The sequence below is a fragment of the Myotis lucifugus genome, unplaced genomic scaffold, assembly GCF_000147115.1.
Source record: "Myotis lucifugus unplaced genomic scaffold, Myoluc2.0 scaffold_60, whole genome shotgun sequence".
Taxonomy (NCBI): Eukaryota; Metazoa; Chordata; class Mammalia; order Chiroptera; family Vespertilionidae; genus Myotis; species Myotis lucifugus.
In genome coordinates this window covers 571,633-585,434 of record NW_005871108.1, presented here as the reverse complement: position 1 = coordinate 585,434, position 13,802 = coordinate 571,633, and the positions used below count along the sequence as shown (strand labels likewise).

At 49.3% G+C, this 13,802-nt stretch overlaps 1 protein-coding gene and 1 pseudogene across 1 annotated transcript; one reads left to right on the top strand and one right to left on the bottom strand.

Annotated features, from left to right (window-relative positions):
• Positions 1-1,416: 1,416 nt before the first annotated feature.
• On the bottom strand, positions 1,417-10,848 carry LOC111822992 (signal-regulatory protein beta-1-like). The gene is made up of 5 exons (XM_023754480.1): positions 10,694-10,848; positions 6,914-7,267; positions 3,394-3,714; positions 2,476-2,796; positions 1,417-1,505 (listed from the first exon to the last, which is right to left on the bottom strand). Exons 1-5 carry the CDS (start codon positions 10,761-10,763, stop codon positions 1,417-1,419), a joined length of 1,155 nt encoding a protein of 384 aa, XP_023610248.1. The 5' UTR covers positions 10,764-10,848.
• LOC102432412 lies at positions 7,251-8,378 on the top strand (annotated as a pseudogene).
• Positions 10,849-13,802: the final 2,954 nt, after the last annotated feature.

Here is a 13,802-nt window from a genome sequence, read left to right as displayed (position 1 = left end):
TGGAGAGTCACAGATTAATGGGATTCAAACCTAGAAAAAATACATCACTGTTGTCCCATAGGATGACCCTAAGACCTTGTCTTTTGAATGAGGACAAGTCCAACTTCTCAGTGTTACAGGAACAAATGTCAACAGAGCATTTGAGTAGAGTGAAGACAGATTTCAGTGAGAGTTGTGGTGCTGCTCTGCTTGGCACCATGGACAGGGCTGGGTCACCCCATGTTCTCAGGAATTGAGGGGGAGCTCATGACACCTGCTTTCTGGAAAACACCCTGTGATTCAAGGAAAGGGGTCACATGCTTGGGAGGAGCTCAAAAAACATTCAGCCCACCTTGACCCCAGGGTCAATGTCAGCTGAATCTTTCAATTGAACACAGAAAGTTGGACCTGGGAAAGGACACTTTTGTATTCTTTGCAGATTTACAGTATTTGTTTAAATAAAAAATTAAATGATTTACTATAATGAAAATAATCCTTAAGGTAGGACTGAAGATCTCACCATTTTTCATCATATGATGGAGAATGGCAGTTCTCAGCTGAGATGCTTACTGGGACTTACCCTCAGTTGAAGAGAGCTTAATTGCAAAGTTTGCATCCCTTCCCAGAGGGCACCCTGTGTCAAAAGACTGGCTGGACTGGGAGCATAGAGACACAGCATAGCCTGGCTGGTGTGGCTCAGTGGTTGAGGGTCAACCTATGAACCAGGAGGTCATGGTTCGATTCCCAGTTAGGACACATCCTGGGTTGCGGGCTTAATCCACAGTGTGGGGCATACAGGAGGTAGCCAATCAATGATTCTCTCTCATCATTGATGTTTCTATCTCTCCTTCTCCCTCTCTGAAATCAATAAGAATATGTATATATTTGCCCTGACTGGTTTGGCTCAGTGGATAGAGTGTCGGCCTGCGGACTGAAGGGTCCCAGGTTCGATTCCCAGTCAAGGGCCTTGGTTTTGGCCACATCTCCAGTAGGGGGTGAGCTGGAGGCAGCTGATCGATGTTTCTCTCTCATCAATGTTTCTAACTCTATCCCTCTCCCTTCCTCTCTGTAAAAAATCAATAAAATATATTTTAAAAAAAGAATATGTACATATTTATAAAATAAAATAAAGACAGCCTTCTTCCCTCCATTTGCATAATTCTCAGAAACTGTTATCTGTCCAGTTCTCTGTAGAGTGGCCCAGTTTGGTGCCTGCCTTGTAGTTCAACAGCTCCCTCTGCCAGTCCTGCTCCTTCACTGCCTCAGGCATGTGGGTCCTGACAGCTGCCCACAATAAGCTTCCCACATTCTTATAGCTATTTAGAGTCTGCTCCCCAGGGAAACGGACCTATGGAGTTTGACTGGGAGTCTCCTGGAGAGCAAACTAAAATGCAATTTAGAAATTAGATCACTCATCAGCTGGATGGTCAAAAGGTCCTAGTACTGGCTGGACTTGGAGTAGAAGTCGGCCCTGCTGGCTCTATTGGAGCAATTGTTTAAATGTTCACTGTTGGTGTACTGGGATGCTGTAACCAAAGGAGGGGATACCTGGGCATCAGGCATTTGAAAATGAGTTGGGAAATGGTAATTATAAGGACTATGGTATTGTATGGTTCCTGCTGGGGCATCAGTCCTTTGGAGAAAGACAATGAAAAGCTAAGACTGATTAATTACAAGCTAACGGTTAAGTGTGCGCCACAAGAGATTTTGCTAGCATTGCAGATTTTTTCCCTTCTGGAGTCAGATGGTTAAAAAAGCTGTGATTTGGACCAAGGACACAATTCTCAGAGCAGCAGAGCTACAGAGGAGGTTGAATTCTCCACATCAATGGGCCTGCTCAGCAAGGGTAGGACCCTGATGTGGAGATAGGGGACCCTGGGACTTATGGGCCAAAGAACTCAACAATCTTCAGTCCCCTTCTGGCTGCTGAGACAATGGTAGCAGCACAGCTACTTGTCTCCAAATATGGCCTTTCAGAGCCAAATACAAAATACAAAATGCGAAGTAAACCCTACACAGAACTGGCTCTCAGTATTACTTGAAGAGAAAATGTGAAAACGTCAACATAACTGTGAGTCACTTCAAAATTCTATTTTCTATGGATAGATTTCTAGATTATCCTATATAATAAAAGGCTAATATGAAAATTGTCCCCTTGGGTGGGAGTTCGACCCAACCAGGAGTTCAACCAGGGGGTGGGGCCAGCTGGCCAACAGCACTCGGCCCCTCCCCCAGCCAGCCCCACCCCCACTTGGCCCCCCCCACCCTGATCAGGGGTGGGGATGGCCAGCAAACCTCCGGCATTTCACTCCCCCCACCCCCCCAGCCAGCCCGCCCAATTGGCCCTGATTGGGGCGGGCTGGCCAGACCTCAACCATGCACGAATTAGTGCATCTAGCCTCTAGTGCATGAATTAGTACTTATAACATTAAAATTAAAGATAAAATTTAAATAGAGCTGGATCAGTTGGAGTGCAGGCCTCTCCCTGGACTTTACCTTTGTCCTTGTCCTTCTGGTGAGCAGAGGCCATCAGGGTGAGGTTTGTGGAGACAGCTGGCTGCCCATCGTGCTCCACCTGGCAGGTGAGCATCACATCCTCCCTGTGGGCAGACAGATCCACGAGGATCCAGCTCCTCCAGCTGAAGGTCCCATCCTGGTTCTCTACGAGGGTCAAGGCCGTTTCTGTTCGGGACGTGTTTCCGTTCTCCAGCCAGGTCATCTGTAGGCGCTGAGGGTAGAAGTTCTTCACCAGGCAGGTGATGATGTTCTCCTGGGTCTCTGACACAGTGTGTTGGGTAACCTCCAAGGTGGGCGGAACTGAAATAGCAAAGGGCAGAAGCTCTGACCTCATGGAATAGACAGATCACAGAGGGGGCTCCAGAACTTAGCTCCCCCACTGCCCAGAGGGCGGGCTTAGAAACTGAGGGTTCTTTCATTTGAATGAAAGCACTGAGCACCTCCCCACCCGAATCCCCACCCCTTGTCTCTGGGGAGGGGTAGAGATGGTGTCCTGCTTTTTGCCCTGTTTTTGTGGTTTTCATCTTACTGGTAACTGCCATTAGGGTCTATGATTGAAATCAATCACCACAGCCCCAGGCATGCAGTTAGAACATACTAACTTCAGCAAAATAAATGAAATTACCAAGCACATAAAAGCTTGCTTATCGTAGGCGCTCAGTAAGTGGAGTTGCTATTGGTAAAGCAGATAAAACGATCAAGCACATGGCTTGGCATGTTGTAGATTTTTCACCTGCCAGCTGCCATTAGACAGGGTGAGTGATGGGCAAATCCAGGTGCCTGGTGAAGGGAAGGATTGTCAGGAATTAAATTCCAGGCCTGGAGCAAATTAGGGGGAGAAGCAGTCTGGGAGGACAGGGGCCAGGTGTGGCTTGGGCTGGGTGTGAGGGGCTCTACCTCGGATGGCCTCAGACACGTTGGCAGTCCCACGAAGAGGAGGGTCCCCCTCTAGGGTGTCGTGGGCCACCTGGCAGATGACCTGGGAGCGAACATCCCCCGGGGCCAGCAGCACCCTGGCTGTGCTGGAGACGTTGTAGGGAGGGCTGTCTCCGTCTGGGTCCACAGTGGTCTGGGAGGCTGGGAGCTCATTCCCATCCTTGAACCATTTCAGGATGATGTTTCTAGGGGAGAAGCCGTGGGACTGGCAGGTGAAGCTCACTGTCTGCCCAGGCGGCGACCTGCCTGTGGGGCCCGATACCACAGGGCGAGAGGGTTTGGCTGTAAAAGGAACATAATGAACAATGAACATGACTGTGACTCTCACCACTAACCACAAGCATGTGGCACTGTCAAACCTTCTATATACTGTGTGTTATCCTTCTATTAATGCTGGGGTTGTCATTGTCCTCATCTTACAGAGAAGAACACTCATGTCCCCAGAGGTGACTCTGAGTGAGGGGCAGGGCAGACAAGCAATTCCAGGCCTGCGTTCAAAGTCAACTTTTTTCCCTCCAGATGATTTCCCACAGTCTGGGCCCAGGGACAGAGTTCCTGGTCAGTCTCATTTTTGTGCACTGGCTGTTCATAGCTGGTCCCCAATCCTTACAGACCCATGAATGGGGTGATGATTATCATCTTCATCAAGTGGGGAAACTGAGGACTTGGGGGAGATAGAGACTTGCCCAGAGCACACAGCTGTGGGGTGACAATACCGTGGCTCAGTGAGGGTCTGTCCTCTCAACAGGTTCACCTGGAAACATTCTGTAAAAGCAGATTGGATTATATCATCAATATTTGATTAATCAGTGATTTTTCTTAGTATTATGTTATTCTACACAATTTCTGCCAGTGAGGAGCTGAGGTCCAGCCAAGTTAAGTGGTTCACGACACTGACATAATCCCTTGATTTGGGGGTGCAACTTTGTGCTGGGTGATTCAGACAGAGCACCTCAAATCCTTTCCTCTCTCCTAAAAGGAGTCCATGGTCATCACCATTTTAGAGATGAGAAAACTAAACTGAGAGAATGAAGGGACTGTCCCCTTGGCCACTACTGTCCCCAGAGGCATTTCCTGTGGCCTCCCAGGTATTCACGTCCATCAGCAGAGCCAGTGCCCACCTTCAGGAGCCTGACCCTGACCACCGCCTGCTCCAGGGAGGAGTGCCCTCCAGTGCCCAGGCCGGGGGCCCTGCAGCAATAAATGGGAGAAAGGGCTCCTGACAGTGAGTCTAGACGATGAGCTCCTGCTCACTGGGGGTGCAGGGCCCTCTAGGAAATGGCCCCTCCTCTCCCTCAGTCTGCAGAGACGGGGATGCTGCCCACGGCGGTGCTGGGGCTCAGCGACCCCTCTCTGCTCTGTCCAGGCCACTGTGCCAGGCGGCTCCTGCGGCTGCTCAGTGAGGAAAACACCACAAAGCAGGGAAAGGCCTCCTGGATGCCTCCACAGGCAGAGCCATGTCCTGTAGGAATAGTTATCATGGGACATTTGAGGGTCTGTCTCATCTCAGTTGGAAAGCTAGACCTGCCTCCCCTGAGGACCCTTTTAAAATTTTTTTTTCTGAGCAACATAAAAATGCATGAATCTAAGAAAAGGGTTGGAGCTTTCTCCACACTTTGACAAGCACAGTGTAAGACTGTGGCGAGCAGGGCTGTGAGTTATGCTGCTTGAGGTTTAAATCTTACTTTCTCTTCCTGGTCAGTTCAGGTTTCCTCTCTGAGCATCAGTGTCCTCATAGCTGTAGGAGTAATGCCACCATGAAGACATGAACCCTGACCTCTCCCAGTGCTGCTTGTTCAGCGGGCATTACCTGGGCTAGTAGCTCAGGGAAGGGGCAGGAGCTCTCTACCAGGAGGCAGCAGATCTGAATGGTGATGGAGCCACTGACACCTGTGATGGCCTAGGTAAGGACACACTATTGGGAACTGTTAAAGCCACCCTCCCTACCTGTGTCCAGGAGCTGTGGGGTGACTCCATTGCCACCATGTCTAGGAGGGAATTTGGCAAGACCCACACAAATTAAAATGCACACACCCTGTGACCTAGCAATGCCTCTTCCTGTGAGCACCTCCCTGTTGAGTAGGATGACACATGGACAAGGGTATCCCCAGTGTCACTGTGTGAATAGCCCAAGGCTGGGAACAATTCACATCCATCAACAGAAGACAGTGAATGAACAATGCTGTCTCCACTGGCTGGAGGGAGGCAGCTGTTGAAGGAGGGGCAGCTCTAGGTGCTGATGTGGATGCTCCATTAGAGCAATGTGGCTAAAGGCAGGGAGAGGTTCCCAATCACCTTGGTCCACCAAGTCTGAGTGTGAGGGGCATGTGAAGCTTTGGGTACTATTGAACATAAGAGGTGCTGGCTCCCTGTTCAGTGGTGTGCTGGAATGAGCTTTATTCAGTGCCTGCATTCACCAGGCTTTTGATGGATAGAGTGTCTATCCTTTTTTTTAGAGTGTCTGTCTTTGAAGCAGGAAAAAGACGCGAAAATCAGATGGGGTTCTGGAACAATTTCCTCACTCACTGGCCATGTGACTTTGGACAGAGTCCCTTCACCTTTTGACCTCAGGCACCCCTCTGTGCATGGGGAGTCATGCCCGATGGTATGAAGGTCCCTGCGTGCTCACAGTCCAGGATTCAGGATCCTGGGCCTCTGGAAAACACCCTCAATGAGAACTGTGTTGCCTCAATGGGACAACCCCTAAGGCATCCACATGGGGAGCCTCTTCCATGGGTGAGGGACATTCTGAGACGACCCAACTCTGCTTGGAGGCTTCATCACAGTGACAGGGATTCTGGAATAAAGGGGGTTTCCAGACGGACCCACAGTGAGCGCCCACTTCTGGGCATCTCCTCCCAGCGGGGCTGCCAGAGTGAACAGTGAGTCTGGGTCTCTCAGCATTTCCTTCTCCTGTGATGTTTCTGAGGCTGAGATAAAGCAGCATCTTCTCCACTCCCTGCCCTCAGTGAGTTTCTCCCACTGGAGGGAAGAGAATGAAGCTTCGAGGGGAAGAGCCGTTGCCTGCTTTGTTCTGCAGCTGCCTCAGCACCCAGCGCAGAGCCTGGCTCACAGTAGGTGCCCAGTGGGTGTCACTAAGGAGGAGCCTCAGCCACATTGAGGGGAGCACTCCCTGGAGGTGGGTGAGGTCTGGCCTTGTGATGGGCAAGTCACTCAGCCCTTCAGTTCCTCATCCCTGCAACCAAGGGGCTGACAGGATTGAAAGGCCAGGGTTGGGGAGCCAGACAAACGGGGGTTCCAGACTTTTCCCACCACTGACCAGCCGTGGTGGCTGAGCAAATAGCATGACATCTCCAGGCCTCAGCTTCCCTGATCTGCAGACGGAGTGAAATCAGACCATGAATCAGAGCAGGACTATAAGCACCCACCTCCGCACCTGACTCTTAGTTGTTGCTTAAAGATGGAAGTCGTTCTCACTCACTTGTCAAGCATGAGGGACAAAGGATCCCCCTGTACTCACCACTCACGGTGAGCTGAGTGCCTGCTCCAGACTTGAACTCCATGTCATCACCAACTCCTCTCCGGAACTTCACACAGTAGTAGGTCCCTGTGTCTGCTGGGGTGATGTTACTGATGCGGATAGAAAAGTCCATGTTGTGTCTCCTGGTGGTGTCTGCAACACTTGTTACTCGGGGGAAGTGGCCTCCTTTGAAACTGTAGATCAACTCCCGGCCTGGCCCTGTCCCTCTGAACCACTGTGTGGGCCCCACCGGGGTCAGGGAGGTCACAGTGCAGCTCAGAGTGGCCGGCTCTCCAGCTGCGACAGACACTGACTTCTGAGGCTGAATCACCTGCAGCTCCTCACCTGCCCCTCCTGGAGGGAAACACAGAGCAGTTATTTATTCAGCATATGGGAGCCTGTGGGCTCGGTCAGTATTTATCAACAACAGCTTTCATCGACCGAGTGCACACCCTGAGTGGGCCTTGAGCCCAGCAGTTTGCATGTGTCATACATGTAACCCTCACAACCAACCTGTAATGTGAGAGCCTATAACAAATGAGGAAACTGTGGCACAGAGAGGTAGCAGAGAGTGGGTGTATGTTTTCCCCCCACCATGTGGTTCTGCTCGGTGCCAGCATTGGAGGGGGTGCACTGGGCCTTTTCCTGCAAAGGTTGGCTGCCCAACTGAGCTGACTGGCCGCTGGCGGTATCATCTAGCCAGCCCGAGGAGTTCATCTTTGCCAGGGACGCTAAGGCAGCAATGGCTGGTCGTCTGATGATGAGGAAGTTAGTTGCAGAGAAACCAAATATCCCTTGGAATAATATTCATTTGCAAAGCACTGCATAAGGAAAACTATCTCTTGCAAAAGACTCACCGAATCCTTACCCAGTTTCATCCTTAACGTCTCTCATTAAAGTGGCTGTGCGGTAGTTGCTGCTGAACCTGAGCTACAAGTTGGAATTGAACCAGGTCCTGCTTCAACTTCAGAATGCCTTCTGAGTATGAAAGAAAAGTTTACCAACAAAGAATGGGAAGTAACCAGAAGCTTTAAGGATGAATGGACTCGCCTGCATATGTTCTATGGGCATCGGACCCTGAAAGAAAGCTTCATAGAAGCCATAGTTGCTGGACTAGGGTTTGAATCACAATGGCTTGAATGTGATATGTCCCCATTAAATTTGGAAATGGCCAGGTTTATAAAGAAACATGTTTGTTTCTGGATGGAGAAGACGGAAAAGAATGGGCGTTCGAGGAGAGCCAAACAGATGAGCACTATTTGTGGCAGTAGCTCCTGGGAAACCCGATGCATCTAGACATCAGATGCTTCATCTCAAGATGATCCTACACCCCCAGAGGCAGGTCCTGTCCTTCCCTACAGGACTTAGTGTCACCTGCTGTTCCTATGAGCCCTGCACAGCCTTCATGTTGGGACTGTTTTTCTTCCCAGAAGAAGTTCTGATGGGAAATGCTACAAAGTCATGAAAGGTAAGAAAGGGAAATGAAACTAATATTCTGTGCTCACTAAAAAATAAAATGCCTATTACTATCCAATTTCATTTCATAAAACAGCTTGAAAAAGAAAAACACAAGTTTCCCTAGTAAGAGAGCGTACTCCCAGTTCAAGAAAGCTCAGTAAAATGCATGTTTACCTTTCTTCCTCACCAGAATCACATTGAATTGACAGAGAAATAGAAAAGGGTGGCAGAATCTTAGCTGATCCAGGCATTGCTCATTTTATTTCCATTTGCTTTATTGCGCTTCACTTTATTTCTGCTTTCACAGGTGTTGGCGGTTTTACAAATGGAAAACAAGAAGACCCTTCCCCACCAGGGAAAGCAGTGGGTGGAGGATGGGAGGGCATTGATTCGCCAGGGAATCTGTATGCATTGTGCATAACCATGTATACAGGCAATAGAGTGGTGAGGGCCTGGGAGGGGTGGGCATGGGGTGAAGGAGGTCATTGGGGAAAAACACACATACACACTCACACACACAAAGGGGACATCTGTAATACTTTCAACAATAAAGGTAATTCTTTTTAAAAGACCTTCCACCAGCAAAAAGATTATGACTCATCACAGAAGACTGGAACTGAGCCCGCAATATCTCTGAGGCAGGACTTACATTCTTGTTGTAGAAAAAATCCACAGAAAATGAAAAGATGCCATAAGGAGGCATTAACTTGTTGTCTTTCAGACACAACTACATCAGAGATAACGATTTCTAAAACATTTTCCTTGGAAAATGAATGCACTTTTTAATAAAATGGGAACATACCATTCTGTAATTCTTTTCTCTGAGCTGCACAGCCGGTGTTAATGAATAATTTGTGGCATAACTTTCACTGGCTCTAAAGTGCTCTGTTGCGTGGCTAATGTCAGGATGCTTGGAGCAGAGGTAAGTGTGCAAACAGCTGAGGGAGGTAACCAAGGGCATTAATGGTCTCACCCAGCACCCAGCTCAGAGGTGTCATTGAGGACACGTTCTCACCTCAGCCTCAGTTTGTTTTGCCTCAGGCCTGTCTCAGGGTCAGGAAGCTGCTGCTGTAACTGTCAGCTTCCCATCTTCCCAGAATTGCATCCAAGAGTCAGGACAGGCCATTTCTCCTCTCACATCTCAGATTTGTCAGGGAGGAGTGCATTTCTCGCAGCCAGGGCCAATCGCTGCCCAGCCCAGGGGAGGAGCCCGCAGCCAGGGCCATTCGTTGCCCAGCCCAGGGTAAAGCCCGCAGACAGAGCCATTCGCTGCCCAGCCCAGGGGAAGAGCCTTTTATTCCTCCCCCGAAACCCCCCACCCCATCTTCCCAGCGCTCTCGGGCCAGTTGGGCAGAGGCTTACCAGGTCCTTTCTCCTGCGGGCTCCCTGGCTGATCGCCTGCAACCCACGCAGCGCCCTGGTGCTGGGGCGCCTGGAGGGCTGGGGAACCCCGCGCTGTCACAGCGGGTCGTGGCGAGGCACACTCGCGTGCACACGCTGTCTGCCTCCGCGCACAGTCATGGGCACTGAGTGTGTTGATCTCACACACCGGCCCGCGAGTGTTTTTCCGGAGACGGACCTAGAAGCAGTTGGCTTCAGGGGACCCCATGTTAGTAATTTACAGGGAAAATGAGGAATTTTTCATAGAAATCCCGCTTGCTCTGCCCTTGTTAAGGAGGGGCTGGCAGTGGCCTTTGTCCTCTGGTCATGCAGGGCTCTCTTGTCCTATCCGGGCCACAAAGATCTTTCTGGATGCCCCCTAACCCTCCCTTTTTTCTTTAAAGATGGAAGGTCGGTTAATACCTTAGAGAGTCAGATGTGAGTGGCTTAAAGGGCAAACAAGAGAATTCTATAAGTACGCATTTCAAATTAAACATGTGAGGTGCCTTATTTGCAATTCTGTTGAATATTGTATATTTTTATCTGACATGGATGATTTCCAGGGGAGGCGAATTTTGGTTAGCTTACCGACTGACTCTGCCTCCTGACTTTGAAATATATCAAACTCTCCCACTAGTCGTTCAAAGACTATCTTCCCTACTAGGTTCTTGGGTTCAAAGGCATTTTAAGAATTACCTCCTATTCAGCATTTAAGACTCCAAGTATTATCTGTTTTGTTGCCTTTGGTAACCAGGTGCAGGCGATGGTACCACGCAGAAAACACTCAGATCCATGACTTCATGCGCTCAGGTAAAGCCCTGTCCTTGGCCTTGTGTGCAGCCCTGGGTGACACACCCATGTTTCCCTGGATGCCCTGAAACTTCAGGGTCAAAAAGAAATCCAGGGGCAGGGAGGGAAAATTCTACCCCAAGGAGTGCTCACCTGGGAGGCCCAGCAGTAGAGACAGCAGCAGGCAAGGAGGAGGGCAGGGCCAGGAGGCAGGGATGGGCATCCTGGAGGCCTGAGTGGCCTGCTGTGTCCAAGTGTGTGCCCGGAGGACCCGGACTCTCTGCTCTGTGAGAGGAGTGAGGCCCCAGCTGTGTGGTATAAGAGGAAGCGCCTAGGAAGGGGTGCAAGGCTGTGACACAGTAGCCAGCCTCTATATTCTAAATAGTTCCTGCCTCTATATTCTAAATAGTTCCTGATTGTGAAATAATCAGTCAGGGAAGCAACCACAGGGTGAGCAGTTACTCAACTTAGTTTTCAGAGGGACTTGGACATGCCTCCAGGGAGTAGTCCTCCCCCCACCCCCATTCCTGGGGCCTCTGCTTTCCTTTGGCCCCTCAGCCCATCTGAGGTCTTCATGGTGATGCCCCCTTGGGGGGCCCAGGACAAGAAGGGTGTGTGGTGTGGACTGTGTGCCAAACTCCCAAGCCCAGGATCCTACTCAGCTGGAGGATGGAAGAGGGTTCACCAGAGCCTGGTCAGCGTTGGGATGGAACCAGGTCCTAAATGACCTTCTATTCCAACCACTTACTGATGGGACTGGTAAAACTCTATGCAAAAGCACAGTGTGGTGTGTGCCTCCTTGCAACAAAAGACATAATTTCCTCACATCTTTCCGGAAAGCACATGTATTATATGACCACATTTATACATCCAGGCATGTATCTCAGAGAAATGCAATTTATGTCCACTCCAAATGCTGTGAGCAAAATAAATCCTACTTTAGAATTTTCTCTTTTAGCAACTTTCAAATATACAACTCAGTATTGCTAACTGTAGTCACCATGTTGGATATTATATCCTCAAAAAGTATTTATCTTATAACTAGAAGCTTGTTCATTTGACCACCTTGACCTATTCCCCACCGAATGTGCAGCCTCTCACATCCACCAATCTTTTCTCTGTGTCTATTAGTTTCCCCCCACCCCCCAGGTTCCACAAATAACTGAAATCATACAGTATTTCTTTCTCTGCCTGATTTATCACATTGCATCATGTGCTGAAATTCCATTTATGTTGTTGCAAATGGCAGCATTTCCTTGTTTCTCTGGGTGAATAATATTCCATTACGTATATACATTTTCTTATGCATTCACCCACTGATGGACACTTACATTACTTGCTTGGCTTGTATATTGTAAATAATGGGGCGATGAACATGGGGTTGCAGATTCCTCTTCATGGTAGTGATTTCATTTTCTTTGGATGTAGACCTGGGGGTGGAAGGGCTGGGTCATATGAAGGTTCTATTAATTTTTTGAGGCCCCTTTATACTGTTTTCCATGGTGGCTGCACCAAACCTCTAATTGAATGAATCTCATGTCTTTTTTTTTTAGTTTCTGGACCCTCTTTTCTGCTTCATCTAATCTGCTGTTGAACCCTTCTATTGAATTCTCCAGTTCAGTGATAGATTTCTGTTTGGTACATTCTCATATTTTTAAAAAACATATATTTTATTATTGATAGCATTACAGATAGCTCCCAATTCCCCTCCTTTACCCCCCTCCCCACCTCCACCCCCCCAGCGCTTACCCACCCACCCCAGGTCTTTATTACCCTACTGCCTGTGTCCATGGGCCATGCATGTAAGTATATAAGATCTTTAGTTCTCACATTTTGTATCTCTTTGTTGAAATTCTCGCATTGTGCAGCCTTGTTCTCTTAGAGAGGTGAGCATCGTTATGAGCATTTATAAAACTACCAGGTAAATATTAAGGTGTATTTCGGGAGTTTTATTTAATTCTTTGGGGTGGTGTTTGGTTCACGTTCCTCCATGTCCTCATGGTCCTTGACTCTCCGTGTTGGTTTCTGTGTGTGAGATAAAAGAGCGCCTCTTCCCATCTTGGTGGCCTGCTCTGTTGCAGAAGACGAGCCTTGTCATTCAGCCCTGTTCTAGCACTTGGCTGTCTCTCCAAACTTCGTGATTATCCAAACTGCCTTCTTTGTTCTCTGTTGCTCCGAATACCTGAGGCGCCATTTCAGTGTCCGGAGGGGAGGAATTCAGTCTGCACCTAGTTGCAGGCTGATGGGAAGCTGGATCCTCAGGCAGCAGCGGTTAAGTATGAATGTAGACCTCTATCAGGAAAGGCTGGGAGGTGGGAGCTAAGGCTCTTGGGAAGAGCCAGGGAAGAACTGGCTTTTTGTTTTCTACGATCCCGTGGGCCCCACTAACACAAGCCCCACTGGCCGCCAGAGCCAGGAGCTCAAGGGGAGCGTCCCCTGAGCAGCAGCCGCAAGTCAGGGCTCTCACCCTGTGCACAAGCTGCTCTCAGGGAGGCACCAGCCACCTGGGGCCACAGAGGGAGCATGTGGACCTGACGCCCTCTCAGCTCCCTGGCTCTGGAGAGGATGGTGGGCCCCTGACGTGTGTTAGATGAGAAGCTGACCCTCAGCTGCAGCCTTTATGAGAAGCAAATAGGCCTCTTTCAGGGAAAGACTGGGCGCTGGGCATTTCTCTCTGCTGCCTCCTGGTGAGACCTGGGGGTTAGCGACAGGGAATCCTCACAGGCCACTGAGAACTGCTGCTTTTCTGTCATCCTTGGACCTTGTGGACTCAAGTCCTGTTGGCTCTCAGACATACTTTATTTGGAGGCTCATCCCACACGGGGAAGTTTAAAATTGGGGGTGCTCAATGTTGGGTCTGAATCCCACTCCTCAAGGAGAAGCTGGGAGTTGTGCGTCACCCCCGATTGTATGTCACTGTGCCAGGTGTGGGGTTTATGGAGAGATTGTGTCAGGTAACAGCCTGAGGTTGTCTCATCTTTTTTATTTGCTTAAGATGTGATTTTGGTGTGTGTGTCCAAGGTCTGGGAGTTGCTCAGCTAGTTTCTGGGTTTCTTTCTCAGGGATTGTGCATTTAGTAGCTGCAGTTTCAGTAATTCTGTGGGCAAAGGTGAGGTCAGGTGTCTCCTAAGTCAGTATATTGAACCAGATTGGTTTTGCTTTAAAGAAAAAGGACCTTATTTTTCTCAGGTCATGATGTAGCAACACAGTCAATGAGTTCGATGCCCAGCTCACAGAGAAGCCTAGTATGAGGCAAGAGCGT